This window comes from Lynx canadensis, chromosome D3 (genome assembly GCF_007474595.2).
Source record: "Lynx canadensis isolate LIC74 chromosome D3, mLynCan4.pri.v2, whole genome shotgun sequence".
NCBI lineage: Eukaryota > Metazoa > Chordata > Mammalia > Carnivora > Felidae > Lynx > Lynx canadensis.
This window is the reverse complement of record NC_044314.2, coordinates 72,712,647-72,733,298: the sequence shown is the minus strand read 5'-3', so window position 1 is coordinate 72,733,298 and position 20,652 is coordinate 72,712,647. Positions and strand designations below refer to the sequence as shown.

Sequence of the window (20,652 nt, the reverse complement as noted above, 5' to 3'; positions counted from 1 at the left end):
CAGATGATGAATTAATCAATAAATGAATGCAACATGACCTAAAATACTTATTCAAGTTATAAAAGGATCTCCTAGGCTTCCAGAGATAGGCTCCTAGAATTGCAGCCATTCAGGCCAGGAAAATACTGGATTGGGGAGGGCCAGTAGCAGTGGAGACAATGGGCTCTGGGGCTCCGTAGGAGCCTGGCAAAAGGTGTGTTTCCCCTTTAAGAATCGCGGCCGTAGGGGCGGGGCAGAGGGCTGCTGTGGCCAGGCCCAGGCTGGAGGCCTGACGCGGGAAGAGCCGCCCCTAGGATTGCGCGCGCGCCGCGCGTGGGCGGGACTTGAGTGAGCCCGCATGGCTGGCTCGGGCCCCGGATGAGGAAGTGCGGGGTGGGGGGGGCGAGGAGGAAGAAGACCATAGAGACGAAGAGGCGGCGGTGGCTGGAGCGGCCCCGGGCTCTCTCTGCTCGGTAGGCTCAGGTAGCTTTGGCGGCGACCGGGCTGCAGCTGCAAAGGCCGGGCTGGCGGGGCGAGCGCGGGCCGCGGAGCAGGCCTCAGGGTAAGAGGCCGGGGGCGGGAAGGCTTCGGGCGTAGCCGCCCCGCCCCACACCACCCTGAGGGGACCCTCCGCCGGGTGTTGCAGGCTGAGGGGGAGCCCGGGCCCCCCTCCCTCTTGGGGCGCCGGAGGGAACGGAGGCTGCTCTGCGGGCGGCGGAACGACCCGGGGAGAGGGAGGAGACCAGGCCCCGCGTCGCGAGGGGGAAACGGCTTCTCCGAGTCATGGCTCCGACGGGGGAAAGATACTCCTCTTCAACCTCGATACGGCGGGGGACCCCCAACTTCTCGAGGAGGGCGACGCCCCTTGTCGTGGGCGTACGCTCTTCCCCAGCTCCTGTGCGTTTGTCAGCGGTGCGAGATCCGCTCCTGGGGTGCGAGAGGGCGATTTTAAACTTATTTTAATAAGGAGGGGTAGGTAGTACGTAACCCCGAACAAGACCTTTCCCTCGATTTGGTCAGCGCTCCCCAGGTGAAGAAGGAGACTCAAGTTGCCTAAAAGTGTTAGAGGGAGGGGGGTCTTCCTTTCCTGTAAAAGAGAGACTTACCTTCCTTCTTTTATTTTTCACCTCTACCCCTAGATATAAAGATGAAGACCCTGAGTTTATTTATGGTATTAGAAATCAGTCTTTCTCCCCTCCCCCAGTAATGTCCACAAGACTCTTCCCTGAAGTCTCTTGGTGTGCAGTGAGCTTTCCCTTGCACAGTTGAGAGCATGGCGTCTGGAATGTGGTAGTTGTTAGTCTGTCTCCCACTTCCCATCCTTGTGACCTTGGCTAATTGCTTAACCTTTCGGAGTCTCAGTTAGCCTATCTCTAATTTGAGTCCTCTTTGTAAAGCATTGTCTTGAGGGCTAAGGGAGAATTTGTATAAGCGCTTAGTACATAGTAAGCTTTTGGTAAATTGTTGCTATTTACTCTTACTAAAGAAAACTAGTATCTTTTATAGAGACCCAGATTTTTCCATGCGTGCCTCCTCCCGTTCCCACCCCCACATCACAGGTGTTAACTCATCCTTTCTCACTGGAAAGGAGACTTTTCCCCACCCTGGGGTGGAGAAAGAGGCACTTCTCCCTTTAAATCCTTCCATGCTCCCCAAATTAACAAAGAGGGTCTCAGAATAATCAGGAGAAAAGACTTTTTGGAAACAGGTCTGTACTGAAAGAAGGAGAGAGAATTGATACCAAAAGCCAGCCTTCCCTTTGTCCACAGAAGCTATCACTTCTTCCTGACTGGTTAGCGATGTCGTCTCCCACTCCCCCTACCTGCTGTAGTGATTAAAAAGCTTCCTGCTATACGCACACCCCCCCCTCCTCAAAGAGGGAGCGTCCAACTTCTTTTCTCTTGCTCTCCCAAGAAAAATAAGACTCTCTACCTTTGAGAGGAGGACTCTTTCCTGCAGTGTATTTAGAATGGCACAGATGGTTTCCTTCTCCTTCCTTTGAAAAAGAAATGAAAATTTTTTATGCAGAAAGTCTTTGTCAGAAATCAGGAGCATTTTCGCTGTTTCACTCCCCATGTGGAGACAGAGGGATCCTTTTTGTGCATGCTAATAAAGGAAGGAAAAAGGAAACAGTGCTTGATGCTTTTGAGATTTCCTGCACACTCCATGTTGTAGAGCTGGGCCCTGTTTAGTATATAGACTTCCCTACCCCACTTTCTGTTTGTCTAGAGATCTCGTTAAAAGATTCTTCTTTCTCTGTCCCTCAAGAAGAGGCCCCTTCTCCGAATGCCCTCATGGAGGCATTGGCTACAGTGTCCGAATCTTGGAAAAGAAAGCCCCTTTCTCAAGGTGAAAGGAGTGTTGTGAACTTCTGAGGGACTGATCGATATTGTGAGTATTGTCCCTTGACACGAGTGTGGCAGCGCCCAGTGTTACTAACTGTTCTTCATTTTGAGCAGCCCTTTTACATTGGAATTAAAGGGAGGGGAGACCTTCAGACTCGGGATTATTGGGCACACGGTTTTCTGTTCTGTTGTTTTCTTTGTTTGATTCTTTTTTTCTACGTTTCACTTATTGCTGTAAACTTTGTGCTCCCAGAACTTTTGTATTAGGGAGTGTTTGAACTACTAAAGTGGAAGGGCCACTTTGTCAGGTTTTTAGTGTTATGAAATGTATTCTAACGAGATTGAGAGCCGCGGGGTTAATCTTTCACTGGTAGTTTATTTTCTTTTTTTTCATGTTTTTGTTGTTTGGTGGGATAGGAATTAACACTACTGCTGCCACTAAAGAAGAAAAAGTGTTCCATCTTTTTGTGTGTGTAAAGTGTTTTTAAATTACCTCTTATGCCCTGAGTACGTGCAGTGGGGCTTAGTCAGAACTCTACCACCATTGTTGGTATCTGTAGATCTGTGAAACAGAAAAGTTATTTAGACTCATGGGATTTTTATGGGCTGCAGGACCCTTTGAGGTTATTTTGTTTGACTTTTTCATTTTACGTGTGAAAAACAAGCCCAGGAGAGTTAAGTGATACATTCAAGGTCGTGCAGCTAGCAGGATAGAGACCCAGGTCTCCCAATTTGGAGACCAACAACTAGACTACTTCCCGGCTTCACTATTGCATTTGACATTGAAAGGTTTTGAGAGGATTGTTCTCAATTCAAAAACAAAAGAATTTCTAATTTTATTAGGATAACGTTACTGCATACTCCTTATAATTATTGGTCTTTTTTCAGGGATAAATCCATTCCTTAAACAATCAAATTCTCATTTGTGTCACAGTAAAGATGACAAGCCAGTAGCAGCTGGCATGAGTTGTTTGTGAATCTGTGGTTTGTTTTTTGCTTCTGCCTCAAACTAGATAATTACCTAGTGTCCTCACCCAGTAGGTTGGTTATAAGTTGTTAGTAAGGATTAAGCTATAAATCCCTTCATTTTACAAGTCTGTGTTACTCAGTGTTTCCTCTTACTTCAAGTTTACTTAACACTTTAATGTGAAAACTTTTATAGTTGAGGCAGAGAGCTGACATTTGGAAAGATAAAGGGATAATACATTTACCAGTTATTTTTTATTCCTATTTGGATCTTGGGAAATAATGTTTAAAATTAAAAAAAATTTTTAATGTTTATATTTATTTAGTTAATTTTTGAGAGAGTGGGAGAGACAGAGCATGAGCAGGGGAGGGGCAGAGAAAGCGGGAGACAAAGAATCTGAAGCAGTCTCCAGGTTCTGAGCTGTCAGCATAGAGCCCCACTAAGGGCTTGAACCCAGGAACGGTGAGATCATGACCTGGACCGAAATCAGACGCTTAACTGACTGAGCCACCTAGGCACCCCTAAAAATTTTTTTTAACTTACCGTTAAAAAAAAAAAGTACAACATTTAAGTCAGTTTGATCTCGTCACCCAGGGTAATACTGTTAACATTTGGATTATATTCTTTCAGTTTTCCTATGTGCATATTTTATCAAAATAAGAGAATTCTAATGTTTAGTTTGATAAACTGTCCCAGGCAACTTTCTGTATAGAGTTAATTTTCTACACCATCATTTTTAATTGTTTCAATGTATTTAGAAATTTAATTTTAAAGAACATGAATGTCTTCTTAAAATATGTCCTTCTGTTTCTGCAGTCTTGTGACATTACCAGTATTTTGATAAATGGCTAGAATGAGAGTTTGATGATGCAAGCTAGTGAGCTGAGACTAATTTTAATCTGCTACTCTAGGCTTGCATCAAAATATTACTTCAACTTTGAGAGTTCCAGCCAAGGCACTCACCTCTTCTGGGTGTCTCAACTGCAGATACTGCTCAGAAACTCAAGGACCCAGGATGGGCCTAGGAGAAAAAGAAAGAAAGTCTGTAAATGCCTGTAAAACAGCCAATGTGCTTAGTTGTTTTACAGGTTGAAAATTTTTAGAATAATATCTCTACCAAACAGAAGTTTCAAGTGATGATGGCATTGTGGTGTTTGGCTTTTGTAAATTGGAAGGTTTTTTGGAGGGGGGTGGGGGGGAACCAAAGCTTTAAAATTCTGTTTTGGCCAAAGCCAGTTTACAGTATAGATGCATGCATAGGAAACATAATAGCATTGTTTTCCTTGAAGAATATCTTGGAACATTCTGTGTGATTATCAATATTGCCTCTTCATGATACACTGTGTTTATTAGTAAGTGTGTGTTTGTGCGTCTTTAATTAGGACCATGGGTATGGAAAGGAGTGGTTATTTGTTGGAGACACTGCAGGAGTGGAGTCTGTGGGCTCCAAGTGCTAATTGAACAAAAGTGGAAGGTCAGATATAGTTGTGTCTGGTGGTTCAAGTGTGAGCTCTAGGATAGTGGGGGTGTTATTACTGAGAAAGGCAACAGTGTAAAAAATAAGCATGTAAGTTTACTGAGAACATTTTATTCATCTTTGTTTCTCGAAGCTGTTTGTGTGTAGTAAGACTCGATTATTCACTGGGTTGAATGGGTTCTATCTTGGACATGTTAAGTTTGGGAGGGTTGCCATCCCTTTTTTTTTTTTTTAATTCTTTTAAAATGTTTATTTTTAAGAGAGAGAGAGAGAGAGAGAGAGAGAGAGAGCATGAGCAGGGGAGGAGCAGAAAGAGAGGGAGACACAGAATCTGAAGCAGGCTCCAGGCCCTGTCAGCACAGAGCCTTATGCAGGGCTCGAACTCACAAACTGAAATCATGAGCCAAAGTTGGACATTTAACCCACTGAGCCACCCTGGTACCCCTAGAGGGGTGCCATCCTTATAAATGAAACATAGGTTAGAAATTTGAGAGATGATGGGGTTGGGGACAGGTATTTTTATTTATTTTTTGTTTAAATTAGCTTTTAGATGTAATTTGCATATCATACAATTCACTAACTTAAATTGTACAGTTGAGTGGTTTTTAGCATAGTCACAGAGGTGTGGAACTATCACTACAATCAATTTCAGAATATTTTTATTGCCCCTGAAAGAAATTTTATTAGCAGTCACTCCCAGTTTTTCCAACTCTCACTAAGCAATTTACTTTCCAACTCCATAGATTTGCCTACTTTGGACATTTCATATATATGGGATCTTGTAATATATGGTCCTTTGTGGCTGGATTCTTTTACTTATCATAATGTTTTCAAGGTTCATCCATGTTGTATCACAAATCAGTACTTCCATTTCTTTTTATGGCCGAGTAATACCCAGGTGTACAGATTTACCACATTTTGTTTATCCATTCATCAGTTGATGGACGTGAAAGCTATTTCCACTTTTTGGCTATTGTGAATAGTGCTGCTGTGAACATTTGTGTGCTAGTTTTTGTGTGGACTTTTTTTTGCATGTATACCTAGGAGTGGAATTGTTGGGTCATGTGGTCACCTATACTTAAAGTGACAGTTTTGAGTCATCGGCATAGCAGAAGGGCTGCAAGAAAAGGTGAGGTCATCAAAAAAGTGAAGCCTGGAATGGGATGCATGTCAAGGATTAAACTTTTGAGAACACTCACATCTCAGTGGCAGGCAAGGGCAAGGAGCTCTTGAGCACATGGTAGCAGAGAGACCTATGGAGCTGATCTCCACCAACAAACCTGCTCTTTTACAGTATCCTTTCCTACACTTATTCTTCCAGTCTGTATGTGTTGTGACAGTCAAAACCCGGAGTGTTTGTTGTTGGGAAAGAGAAACTGAACCAAATGAAAATTGAACACCTCCTCTCTTTTTTTAGCATCAAATAGCAATTCTGCTTTAGCTGTTAACCCCCAATACATACACCAGAATCTAAAGTGCCCCTAGAGGGGTGCCTGGGTGACTCAGTCGGTTGAACATTCGACTTTGGCTCAGGTCATGATCTCGTGGTCTGTGAGTTCGAGCCCTGCGTCAGGCTCTATGCTGACAGCTCAGAGCTTGGAGCCTGCTTTGGATTCTGTGACTCCCTCTCTGCCCCTCCCCTGCTCGTGCTCTGGTCTCTGTCTCTCAAAAAAAAAAAAAAAAAAGTAAATGTTGAAAAAAAATTTTTTTTAAGTGCCCCTAGAAATATCCAGGAGCTAGAGGAGAAAGGGGAAGGTTGGAGGTCCAAAAATGATTTGTTTTTGTCAGTACCATTTATGAAAGAGTCTCATTTGATTCTCACCATACTCTGGACACAACTGTTTATCTCTCTTTGCTGCTTTTTGGATTCAAGTTTTTTCATCAGCCCTCCTGTGTTATCTAAACTTGATGGACCAGCAGTCTGATTTCCTGTAATTTCTAGTATTTAAATTAGTAGTATAATGTTGTCTACTTTGATTTGTGGAGAGGATTCCTTCAAAACATTAAGGACACCCAGTGGATGAAAGTGTAGGAATGTAAGTAAACTATCGAACATAGATTGGAAAACCAGGAAAGACAAAATGGTCCAAAATGAAAGGACCTATCTATCATCTGTCCTACCTAAGCCCCCAGCTTCAGTCTTCATAGCACGGGTCAGTGGGCAGGAGGGACCTTCTGTGCAAGGAGGGAGGGTTATATATACCTAGGAATATTCAAGGACCACCAGGTAGGTGTTTCTTGACCTGGAGGCAGAGCAAGTGCCTTTTGTGTAAGCGACATGTGTGGGCTCCCCTGGAAAATCAGGACAGGAATAGAGACAGGGTAAGGAAACTGAGTTGTAAAGATTTACATGGTGTATAGGAGAGTTCCTCCTGCTCAGAAATCTGAATGTGGTCCGTAGAGAGAAGGTGAGACAGTTCGATATTCAAAACAGTCTGGTAGCCTACAGTGAGTTTTGCTTGTATGTAATATGTGTATTTTGGGAAAAGATGGATGTTAGAAAGTGGTAGGAGTAGAAATCTGTTGTCTTTCTGAAATATCATTTCTTATGGGCCTTTTAGCCAAAGGGATTTGCCACCAATACCTCAGATAAATCCTTGTTCTGAGCTCTTGCTAGAAATTTCTCACCTTTTGTTAGGATTAAGGAGAGCATCAAAAATGAGAGCATGTGGTATTTTACTTGGTTAACTAGTTTCCACCTTGGTTGGGTCAAAGTGGGTTTTGTTGTGGAAACTGCACACATTTGGTAAACTAAAATGGAAAAGTTACTAGCCAGGAAACCCTGGTTCCCAGTGTACTGTTCCTTAGCTGTGTGTGTGTGTGTGTGTGTGTGTGTGTGTGTGTGTGTGTGTGTGTGTGTGCCTGCATGCATGTGTGTGTGTACACCTGCATGCACGTGTGTGTCGACAACTTTAATGATGTACTACACAAATATACATATTTTAGCAAATAACCCATGTTTCGACTACCCAGTGCAAGAAGTGAAACATTCCCAACACCATGGAAGTCCCTTGAGCATCCCCCACTTTCCTCAGATAATCCTGTAATATTTTAGGCAAGTCACTTTTACCTTATAAGTGTGATGTTAGGCTCTGTAACAGGATGGTGATAGCTGCTCGACTTTGCTCACAGGGTTGGGAGAATCTAAGTGGTGTTTGTGAAAGCACATGGAAAATCTCAAGATGCTGAATAAAAGTCAGGATTCTTCTAAAGAGCTGGTTTAGTGGTACCTTGTGCCAGTCTGGGTAGATCAGCTCAAGTTTGGTAAGCAGTAAAGGAATGGAATTCTGTTGTCTCTATGTCTTCTTTCATACACAATTCTTTTGAGGAAAAGTCAGTATACCACATTGCTCAGAATCCTGCAGTATATATTCATTCAGCAAATATTTACTGAGTACCTTCTGTGTGCCAAGCACCTCTTCCAGGCAGTGGGGATATAGCAATGAACAAAACAGGCAAGGTTCATACCCTGAAAACAAGTAGAAAATCGTCTTTATCTTCTTTACATGAGGTCTGTCCTTGGATGCTTAGACATGTCTTATTCTCATCTACATTCACTGGCCCTCCAGATTTACACTGAGAATTGTTTATAAGGCAGTATTTGAATTGAGGCTAGGTAGATGTCTATTAAAGATTTAAGGCATTTATTTTTCTACTAATTCACAGCCTTTAAGGAGGATGTTTTGGTGTCAGATGTCGCCAGCATTTGCGGTAGAATTTTTTTGTCCTTATTTTAGCCAGTTTTAGCTGAAACAACTTTCTTCTACCCTGCAAGGTTTTAAACTTTTATCCCTTCCTTTGATTTGTGTCAGGGTGAACCGTTTGATGTAAAAGACTTGACTCCATTATCTTCCATCTGCCCTAATGCTGTCATCCGGAGTAGAGACTCAGCCAGTTCCACTTGATTCCTCCATGTCTGCCGTGGTACAGGAATTATACTCTGAACTCCCAGTGAGTGTCTCCAAAGAGCTTCATGCTGACCCTGAGCCAAGTGTGATTCCAGATGTAAAACCCGCAGCCTCAAGCTCTCTTATAAGTCAGAGTAGGGCAGTGCCCTTGGAGCTGCAGAGGACTTGTGCAGAAAGTTGTTGTGAAGAAACTTCTGGCACCTTGGATCATGGGGGTGAGCCTGGGCGGTGTGGGCTGGTGGACACCACAGCAGGAGGTTCTGTGGCTTCTGGGATCTTGGATAGGGAAGAGAAAACCAAGAGCGTGGAGCTAAAGGTCTTCAGAAATCAAGGGGACCAGGCGGAAATTATAAGAGACCCCTGTGAGGGAGCAAAGGAAGACCCACATCAACATTCCACAGCTGCTGAAGAAAAGATCAGCCCAAGTCAGGTAAGACATGACATCTAAATTCAGAAGAGTTGAGTTTTAATGACAGCTTTCCAGAATAATACTTCACATAATAAAGGACAGATGGTGACAGGTAGCTTATGATTTGTTCTGGAAACACTTCCAAAATGTTGATTTTGATGTTAACTTTCTTTTGATAATTTTTAAAAACATTTGTGTCACAGCAGACACTTGAAGAGAGGAGGAAGTGCTTACCTAAAGAAAAAATGTCACTTCTCTGAAGCAGCCATCATATGTGGAATGTTGAGTCTCTGTGATAGTCATGTGATATTTCTGCATTTGATTTTAAGAAATGATGGATACTCATTCCTTAAGTTTTGGTAGTATCATGAATAGGGTGGAGTGACATGTCACAGAGAGATCTCTGAGGGAGTCTGCTTCATAGGATGGATACCCTAGAGGAATCTCCGTATTTCAGGAGCTGGTGCTTAGCTTTGCAGGTCTAGAAACTTGACTTTTGTTTTTTGGTATATTAGAGGTGATGGTCTCCAAAGGACTGACCCATGTTAATCTACTTCATGAGAGACTAAAGTATAAATCACAAAGTCAGTTGTTTAATTCACAGTGAAAAGGGGAATCATTACTTGATAGGAATGGTCACACTGGCTGGTCAGTATGTCTTCTCCCTGTAGGCAAGATCAAATTTCTTTCTGTAAGTGTGAAATTAGAGTAATAGGCGTTAGGTAGGTAAGACTAATGATTAGCAAGCTGTGATAGTCTGAGGAACCCAGGTTCCTGTAAGACTATACCTGTCAAGTACACTAGAAAATTTACTTTCTCCTCTGGATGGTGCCTTAGACCAGGGTTCAGACAACTTTTTTTCTGTATGGGGCCGTATAGTAAATATTTTAGACTTTGCAGGTCATAAGGTCTCTGTCAAAACTACTCAACTCTGCCCTTGTGGCATGAAAGCAGACATAGACAATATAAAAATGAATGAGTATCTGTATTTCAGTAAACCTTTTTTATGAGCACAGAATCTGGCCCATGGGCTGTAGTTTGCCAGCCCTTGCTGTAGACCCACAAATAAATTCATATTCTTTGGGTTTTCTGGGCTAGGCTCCATTTCCCACCTTATAAATACGTCATTTCTTTACACAGGTTACAGAGCAATTGATTGTTGTTAGTAGGCTTCATATATTGACCAAAGTTAGGAACAGATTAATCTTTTCAGGTAGCAATAATTAAGTAACATTGGATTTTATGCTATCATGTCCTAACCTTAAAAATAGAAGTGAGGTGGGGCGCCTGGGTGGCGCAGTCGGTTAAGCGTCCGACTTCAGCCAGGTCACGATCTCGCGGTTCGTGAGTTCGAGCCCCGCGTCGGGCTCTGGGCTGATGGCTCAGAGCCTGGAGCCTATTTCCGATTCTGTGTCTCCCTCTCTCTCTGCCCCTCCCCCGTTCATGCTCTGTCTCTCTCTGTCCCAAAAATAAATAAATGTTGAAAAAAATAAAAAATAAAAAAATAAATAGAAGTGAGGTAACAGATTGAGGATCTAAAAGTTTCTTGATCTGGTGGGCTCAGTCTAACAAGGTAAAAATTTTTTGTAATTTACTGAAAATTTCATGTAATATTTGGTGTAAAATAAAAATACGTATACATATGTGCCTTCCAGTCTAAGAAAATTACTGTCCTTTCTCCTTCCCAGCTCCACCAGAGATAAATACAATTTTGATTTACATAAACCAAAATGAAACTTAATAGATATAAATGTAAGATTTTCTACTTTGTTCCAAAAAGTGAGCTTCACAAGTGGGGGGAAAAAGCAGAAGTGTCTTTGGAGAAACAAAAGACCTATAGGTTTTAGCTAGTTCATTACAATTGACTTTGTGGAATGGCCATCCAGAAAAGCCAGTTTGCTCTTAATTTAGCACATTAACAGAAATGTGTTACCTGGACTTGCGAGGTAGCAGTTGTATGCTGTTGTGTGCTAGCTAGCCTGTAGCTAGAGTATCATACTTAGAGTCCCCTCTCCTCCCAGCACTCAGATGACCTCAAGATGCCTCTGGGGTTAGGGAGGCCAGAGGGGAAGGAAGGAATTATCAGTATTGGCATCACTGGCTGAAGTGGGGTCCTATCTCCTCATCCCCATGCTGAGCCTGGTGTCATATGTCTCATGTGTAGAAGGAGTATAGAAAACCAGGAATGCATTCCTGATAAAGAATTCACACTAATGACAAAACCTGAAAATACAACATTGGAAGCCAGTTGCTTGGGTATGTCCTATGAAAAAAGAATCAAGAGAAGCCTTCAAGGATTTGGAGAACTGTTGGGGCGCCTGGGTGGCCCAATTGGTTAAGCATCCGACTTCGGCTCAGGTCATGATCTTGCGGTTTGTGGGTTTGAGCGCCATGTTGGGCTCTGTGCTGACAGCTTAGAGCCTGGAGCCTGCTTCATATTCTGTGTCTCCCTCTCTCTCTGCTCCTCCCCTGCTCGCTCTCTCCTCTCTCTCTCTCTCTCTCTCTCTCACACAAAAATAAACATTAAAAAAAAATTTTTTTTTTAAAGAAAGTCTGAGTGAATGCTGTGGACCTCTCAGGAAAGCAGACTACTGTTTGAGAAAGTTTGCAGAGACCAGACATCCTTGGACCTCAAGAAGTCTTGGTAGATTGGCAAAACACCACAAACAGAACACAACTGGTGAATTGGGAGAACATACTTGCAACATGTATCACAGATAAAGGGCTATCTAATATATAAAGAACTCCTTTTTCCTTTTTAAGATTTTTTTATTCTTTTTTTAAAATTCATTTATTTATTTTGAGAGAGAACACAAGTGGGGAAGGGGAAGGAGCGGGGTTGGTGGTAGAGAGTCCCAAGCAGGCTCTGCACCACCAACACAGTCTAGTGTGGGGCAAACCTACAAACCGCGAGATCATGACCTGAGCCGAAGTCAGATGCATACCCGAGTAAGCCACCCAGGTGCCTCTTAAGATTAAAAAAAATTTTTTTAAATGTTTATTTATATTTGAGAGAGAGAGCGCGTGCGCTCATGCGAGCAGGGGAGGGGCAGAGAGAGGGAGACAATCTGAAGCAGGGTCCAGACTCTGAGCTGTCAGCACAGAGCCCAACATGGGGCTCGAACTCACAAGCTGTGAGATCATGATCATGACCTGAGCCAAAGTCTACGCTTAAATGATTGAGCCACTCAGGCGCCCCAAGATTTTATTTTTTATTTATTGATTTTTTTTTTTAATTTTTTTTTCAACGTTTATTTATTTTTGGGACAGAGAGAGACAGAGCATGAACGGGGGAGGGGCAGAGAGAGAGGGAGACACAGAATTGGAAACAGCCTCCAGGCTCTGATCCATCAGCCCAGAGCCCAACGCGGGGCTCGAACTCACGGACCGCGAGATCGTGACCTGGCTGAAGTCGGACACTTAACCGAATGCGCCACCCAGGCGCCCCGAGATTTTATTTTTAATTAATCTCTACACCCACGTGGGATTCAAACTTAGAACCCCAAGATCAAGAGTCCTGTACTCTGCTCACTGAGCCAGCTAGGTACCCTACTAATGTATAAAGAACTTGGTAGATTGAAGAATGGAAAACCCAATAGAAAAATGAAGGAAAGACTTGAATAGATGATTCATTGTGTGTGTGCATGCATGTATGTGTTCTGAAACACATGAAGAGTTGGTCAACCTCACTTATAATTAGAGAAATGCAAATTTAAGCAATCAAAATACCACTTTTTACCTATCAGAGAACATGAAATATTGTGGAAACATATCTGGTTGGCAAGGTTGTGAGGGAATAGTGTTCTCACATATTTGCTGGTGGGAATGCATACTGATTACAACCTTTCAGAAGAGGAATTTGGCTGCACCTAACCAGAATGTATATGCTCTGACCTGTTGACCCAGCACTCTTATTTCTAGGAATCTACCCCAAATATACACCTCCAAAACTGCAGAAATATATATACCAAAAGTTATTTTTTATAGTATTGTTTATTACTGCAAAATGTTTGAAGCAACTTAAATGTCCACATCGAGGAGAGACGTTGAATAAACCGTAGCATGTGTATTTTATGTCCATATATGCAGTACATGCACCTGTGATAAGGAGTTGAGGAGGATCTCCATGTACTGATATGGAGTGCTTTCCAGGTGTGTCAGGGCTCCCCAAAACCACCTCCAGGTTTGGTGATTCTCTGGAACTTGCAGGACTCAGCACATGGTCATATTTGTAGCTAAGATTAATTGCAACGAAAGGATGTAAAGTGATCAGCAAAGGGGAAGCATGGCGCAAAGTCCAGAAGATACCAGGTGCTAGTTTCCAAGAATCCTCTCCCAGTGTAGTCACATACACACAGCCTCCTCCAGGAACAAATTGTAACAACACATGTGAAATGTGGTCTACCATGGAAGCTTGTTAGAGCCCAGGGTTTTTACTGGAGGCTGGTCACATGGGCATCCTCCCCTGGCACAAACCAAAATTCCAGACTTACAGAAGGAAAGCAGGTGTTTCAACATAAACCCCATTGTTGTATGGGTGCTCTGAGCCACTCTTATCATTAAGGAATGTTGGAAACTCTCCCAAAATCTAAGTTCCCAGATGAGCCAAGGCCACCCTTGCAAGCAGGCCTTTCTAAGGATAATAGGACTGCTCTGTTAATTCTTTTCTGCAAAGTAGGATGTACTGTTAAGTAAAAAAAAGCAGAGGGCAAGTAAATATCTATTGTATCCTCCCTGCCATTCAAGAAAGAAGGTGAGATAAGTATACAAGTATCTGCTCATTTGTATAAAACACACATACACCCAGGAAGGATAAACCAGAAACGAATGGGTTTACTTACCTATAGGAAGCCATTGGGAGCAGGGGAGAAAGAGTGGGAATGAGATAGAAGGAACAGGAGGAAGTAGACTTCCCTGAGTACATCTTTTTGTAGAGTTCTGAGGCCATACTTGAAAAATAACTAATTAGAGAGCCAGGATGGGAGGGGAACCCAAAATTGAATAAAAACCCTGGCAAATGACTCTTAACTATATTACAAATGAATAATGAAACTACACTGAGGGAGGAAGGGGATGAAGAAATAAAGTAACCCAAGTATCTTTGGGAAATAGTGTTTTGACTATACCTTCCTAAGTGTAAATCCAAAAAAAACGCAAAACATTTTAATAAAATTATTTTTCACAGGTGTGTGGCCTAGCAATTCCTAAACTGCATGTGTGTTCTAGGATTGAGTGAATGAGTAAATATTGTGGATGAGAGCCAGGCTTCTCACTAACAGAACAGAACTACAGATAGGGGGATGAGGGCTAGAATGAACCCTGGGTGGTATGGAACTAGAATTAGAATTAGCAGTATGAACTTAGGGTTTTTATTTAAATTTTTTTTTTCAACGTTTATTTATTTTTGGGACAGAGAGAGACAGAGCATGAACGGGGGAGGGGCAGAGAGAGAGGGAGACACAGAATCGGAAACAGGCTCCAGGCTCTGAGCCATCAGCCCAGAGCCCGACGCGGGGCTCGAACTCAAGGACCGCGAGATCGTGACCTGGCTGAAGTCGGACGCTTAACCGACTGCGCCACCCAGGCGCCCCTAACTTAGGGTTTTTAATATACACAGGTAGTTAACAGAAATACTCTATGTGTATGGGTATTTGAGGTGGGGTCTAGAAGTAGCAACACATAGCAGTGAGCACACCTAGCATTCAGTTCTTGGTTTCTAAATAAGATCTTCCAATTAAAGGAACCAAGACTTTTTGGAGAAATGTTTTGGGGGCTGGCCCAGGAAAAAATACAAGATGATCCTGGAACAGTTTGTGGTGAATTGCTCAGAAAATTATGGAGACATATCAAAAGGACTCAAAAGGAGCCAACTTGAAAGGACTCCCAGTGGCTAAGATTGGGACAATTTGAACTTAAATAATGGTAGTAATGAATTATAACCTATAGAATAAAACGTATCGTGAACCCATGCTGATATGAAATAAATAACTTGAAAAAAGAAAGCTCTTGAAGAATTCCAATTAATAAATGTAAAAGGAATTGTGGAAATAAATTGCCATTTGGCAGTCATCATGGTAATAATCATCTCAGGCAAGAATCCTCAGTGCATGGGGCGCCTGGGTGGCGCAGTCGGTTAAGCGTCCGACTTCAGCCAGGTCACGATCTCGCGGTCCGTGAGTTTGAGCCCCGCGTCGGGCTCTGGGCTGATGGCTCAGAGCCTGGAGGCTGTTTCCAATTCTGTGTCTCCCTCTCTCTCTGCCCCTCCCCCGTTCATGCTCTGTCTCTCTCTGTCCCAAAAATAAATAAACGTTGAAAGAATCCTCAGTGCATGTTAAAACTAGTGGCTAAGGGGCAGCTGGGTGGCTCAGTTGTTTAAGCATCTGACTTGGTGTCAGCTAAGGTCATGATCTCGTGAGATCGAGCCCTGAGTCAGACTCTGTGATGACAGTATGGAGACTGCTTGGGATTCTCTCTCTCCCTCTCTGCTTGCACTATCTGTATCTCTCTCAAAATAAATAAACATTAAAAAAAAAAACAAAAACTAGTGGCTAAAAGTGTAGATGAGAAACACATATTTACACTGTCTCCAAATATCTCCCCCATAAGATTACAGAGTAACAGATTCATTACAAGGTATACAAAGAGGAAAATAGTAACTCCACAGTGGGGAAACCTGGCAGACCCACTTGAACCAAATGATGGAAGTTCACCTCCACAGCAATGAGACACTCCATTCAAAGCCATGTGCCTCCTGGGAGGGTGCACCAAGAACCAGCATCACTTCTGTGAGATTCCTGCCCCCAGAATGCATAATCAGAATCTAATCTTGAAGAAACATCAAACCTGAATCAAGGGACTTTCATTTCAAAAGTGTCAAAGTCACAAAAGATGAATACTTGAGGAACTATCTCTCCATTTAAGGGAGAACATAAGGAGACATGACAACTAACACATGGACTAACTAAGACATGGGAGCCTGGATCGGATCCAGGTCCTGAAAAAGGACTTAAGGAAGCCATTAAGATTTGAATAAATTCTAGAGTTAATAGTATTATATTAATTTTTGGCCTTAATAACTATACTGTGGTTATATGTAAGATGTTAACACTAAGGAAAGCTGGATAAAGATGACAGGAAATTTTTTGAACCATATTTGCAAACTTTTGTACATCAAACATCTCTAAATTGTTTAAAAAACTTTTAAAGTTTCAAAATATAATGGTAAAAAAAAAAAAAAACCCTCTTGGTTGAGGGAGACAAAATTTAAGTCCATTGGAAAGGTACATTTTATTTTAACCAGTCTTTATTTAACCAGTTTTTATTTGACCAGTCTAGATCAGCCTAGAAATGGATTAGGTTGTGCGGGAAAGTCATGTTTATGAAGAGGCTGAGTGACTGTCAGAAATATAGCAGAGGAGATTCTAGTTTAGACAAGCAACCTCAGAACTGTTCTTTTCCCATCCCAAGATTCTGTGATTTTTCTTTGATTTGCCTTTAGCAACATTCCATAAAGTTCTTTTCCTTCAAAGTTTTATTCCTTCAGCTGTTCCTCATGTCAAACCAGCAGGGGGCCCACAGTTGGGCACTGACTAGGGTTTGGGAAAGAGTACTCAAAGATTACAACTTACCCACTCCTCTCTGTTCCCTATGGACCAAAATCTGTCACAACGGAAAAGGTAGTGACTTCAACAGAGCCCGACTCTAGCAATAAGAACTTGGCTATAATTTTGAAAGACAGCCACCTAGGCTTCTAGGGCATTCGTTGTATGAATCAAATGAATTTGACTAAGTTCAGTCAGCTTGGTGAATTTCCCAGTTCAAGGAGGACTACATTGGTTTTTAGGAATAAAAGCGCTTTTCTACATCGTGGTTTCTGATGAACTATAATATTAAATATCCATTCACTTGTCTAATGTCTTTAATATATTTTTTAAGTTTATTTACTTTGAGAGAGGGAGAGTGAGCACACAAGTTGGCGGAAGGGCAGAGAGAGAGGGGGACAGAGAATACAGAGCAGGCTTTGTGCTGACAGCAGAGAGGCCGATGCAGGGCTCGAACTCCTGAACCGTGAGATCATGACGTGAGCTGAAGTCAGACATTTAACCAACTGAGCCACCCAGGCACCCTTCATCTAATCTCTTAAACTCATCATTGTGGCACCTGGGTGGCTCAGTCGGTTGAGCTTCTGACTTCAGCTCAGGTCATGATTTCATGGTTCGTGAGTTTGAGCCCTGCATCAGGCTCTCTGCTGTCAGAGCAGAGCCTGCTTTGTTTGGATCTTCGTTCCTATTTCTCTCTGCTCCTCCCCTGCTCACCCTCTCTCTCTCAAAAATAAATAAACTTAAAAAAAAAAAAAAAAACATCGTTTTTTGTTGTTAAAAGAAAAATCAACAAAATATGTGTTATTTTATGAAGCAACTTATTTTAATGTTTAAACAATTTTTAAAAATATTTTTGAGAGTTTTTAAAAATATTTTTAGAAATCACATTTCTTACATTATGCAGTTAATAACGTGTTATAAACTATAGTGGTTATTTCACTTGATATTGAAAGAAGGATCCATGAAAACTTTAGGAAATAAATATTTTTGAGAGAGAAAGAGCACAATTGGAGGAGGGGCAGAGAGAGAAAGGGAGACACAGAAGCAAAGCAGGCTCCAGGCTCTGAGCTGTTAGCACAGAGCCTGATGCGGGACTCGAACTCACAAACCATGAGATCATGACCTGAGCTGAAGTCAGATGTTTAACTGACTGAGCCACACAGGCACCCCGGAAAATTCCTTTTTTAAGCTCTGTAAAGATGTTTTAAAATTACTGTTCTACAGCTGTTCCTTTCTAAATATGCAAGGGTAGGAAAGGGAAAGATCTATCTAGAGATATAAAAGTTTCTTTTATTTTCAGAGTGTTCTTCAGTATGAACTTAATCATGGCTGTTTCCACAAATGCCAGGTAGTAGGAAGTATCTCCTTTGCTCTATACTGTTGCCCCCATCATTGCACACTTCAGTGTATGGGCAGTCCCATCTGAAGATGGGGCAGTCACTGCCCTTCCTTATTCATCTGCTTCTGCCTCCAGCTCAGGAAGCTCAAGTTTAGAGAAGCTCAGCAGAGTTTGGTTACAAGCAGGGCTCACAGCTCAGAGATAAATCAGGCCCTGAGGAGCTTGTAACTACCCTGTTTAGAAAAGCTGAAGAGTCTGATGTGTATTTGTTTTCTTCCTTTAGACATTTGTGTTTCCTACACTAAGTAAACGAGTCTCACAGGAATGAATCAGAGAATTGCATCTTTTCTAGGACATAAAACTTTTAATGGGAAATAAGATTACAGATGAATAGTAAGAATGGTTTTTCAAGACCTTTCTAAAATCTGCCAAAACTTGGAAGTATCAGAAGTTGGTTTTGATTCCAAGCAGTGGGTAGAAGGATGACCTGTTGGATGTGCAAGGCAGAGAATTTGTTTGCTGGCAGTTTGGAAAATGACTTTGTACTGTCCTGTGGCATTTCTTATTTTATACAGTTAATAACGTGTTATAAACTGTAGTGGTTATTTCACTTGATGTTGAAAGAAGGATCCATGTAAACTTTCATCTTGGAAGTTGATTCATTCAAAATAGATTTTGCAGAATTTAGGTGGAAGAGAAAATGTTTAGGACTCTACATCTAGAAATCCTGAAAGTTCAAATATTTAGCAGGTAAAATATTATAGGAAAAAATTTGATAAATTTCTGCAAGTGTTTATTATATTATTAGCTGACCTTGAGGGCACGGGGGAGTCACAGGATCATTATGTCCACTGCTTGCAGGTGGGCTGCTGTTCCTCTTATCCACACTTGAGGCCCAGACTTGGTAGAGTTCCCACCTAATATGGAGATCACCCACCACTGTGTTGGTGGTGGTTAGGAGGCGTCTCTCACTTCTGACTTCAGCTTCACACTCTGTTTTCTTTGTCAACCTAGTCAATCTCTGATCATATTTGAGACTTTAAACTTTATAGGGTCTCCAACCATCTGAGGGTTCTTAACTCAGAATTTTTTAAAAGAAGTCAGCAAGGCAGAGGAAAAAGGAAATTACCTACTCTTAGCTTCTGCTTCTCTCCTTCCCTATTATAAGTTGTAACTAACCAAGAAGAAAGGGACATGGCTGAAGCAGTTGGCTTGGCACTCCACCAGGGTATTTTGGGTCCTCCAGCTAAGAACCTTAGAGCAGCAGGTGGAGCAAAACTAAAATCCCAGCAGCCGCTCCAGGAGCTGGATTAGCTGATAGGGTTAGTTGTACAAACTCATCACAGTTCAATCTGAGGGAACTGTATGGAACCTGTACATTGCTGACCTGAGCTCAGCTCTCACTTTGCAGAGGTCCTTTTAGGCCCAGAAAAGCTTAGTCACTCCACATGACATATACTAGGATCTATTGGTGATAGTCCTATTTGGCTTTTCCCACAGAAAGGGATAACAAGTGTCTAAGGTCTAACAGATGATCAGTGCTTCTGTTCTTGGAGCATCCAGTCCTGACGGGACATCTTACTAGGTGTTGTATGGCCCCCATTTATTCTTAAAGCCACCTTTGCTTGTACTTAGTACTATATAGCTAGTCTGTAGGAGTCCTGAAGTTGGAACAGAGCTTGTCTGATTCCTCATCCCGTAATATTTTACTCCAGCACTCTGTCTTTTCCATAAGGTATTAGCCTGAAAAACTATTCTAAATACATCTAATGTCACACCAAAACATTCAGCCTGAGAACTGGAAGAGCCAGGAGAAGTGTCATTTTGGAAAAAGGATCAAATGTAACTACAAATAAAGATATTTCCTTAACCTCTTATTGTGAAATAATTTGAGACTTACAGAAAAGTTGCAGATAATACACAGAATTCCCATATACCCTTCATGCAGATTCCTCACATGTTAACATTTTACCACATTTGCTTTTTTTATTCTGAGTAATTTGATAGCATAGTTGCAGATATGATGCCTAAATACTTCAGTGTGTATTTCCTTAGCAAACAAAGACATTCTGTTATGTGACCACAGTATGGTGATCAAAATCAAGCAGTTAACACTGATCCAAGTACTTTTATTTAATCTACAAACCATATTCAGATTTGACCAATTGTTGCACTGATACAGCAAAAGAAAAGAAAATGGTTTTTTTGGTCTAGGAAAAATCCTTAGAACTTGTTACATTCAATTGTCATGTCTCAAATCTCCTATAATATGTAACAGTTTTTCAACCTAACCTTGACACTTTTGAAGAGTACAGGCCATTTATTTTGTAGAATTTCCCTTAATTTAGGCTTGTGTGGTGTTTCCTCATGATTAGATTCTGATTTTGCATTTTGGCAGCAGGATTCCCACAGAAGTGATGCTGGTTCTTCTTGGTATATCCTCTCAGGAGGCACGTGGCTTTGGGGTGCTTCATTCCTGGGGAGATAAAGTCCATCACTTTGTTCAAGTGGGGTCTGCCAGGTTTCTCCACTGTGAATTTACTATTTTCCCCAATGGAATTATTAACTATCTTGTGGGGAGATATTTTGAAACTGTGTAAATATTTGTTTCTCATTCAAACTTTTAG

The 20,652-nt window shown here is 41.9% G+C and overlaps 1 protein-coding gene across 4 annotated transcripts in view; it reads left to right on the top strand.

Annotated features, from left to right (window-relative positions):
* Window positions 1-410: 410 nt before the first annotated feature.
* The window catches only part of PRR14L (proline rich 14 like), a 62,152-nt gene continuing 41,910 nt past the window's right edge, over window positions 411-20,652 (top strand). Inside the window, exons 1-3 of one of the 4 annotated variants that reach the window (XM_030335773.1) lie at window positions 467-541; window positions 2,248-2,370; window positions 8,581-9,106. In XM_030335773.1, the coding sequence (XP_030191633.1) occupies window positions 8,633-9,106 (474 nt within the window). In that variant the 5' untranslated portion in view covers window positions 467-541; window positions 2,248-2,370; window positions 8,581-8,632. The other 3 variants (XM_030335778.1, XM_030335775.1, XM_030335779.1) reach the window with 3 other exon arrangements.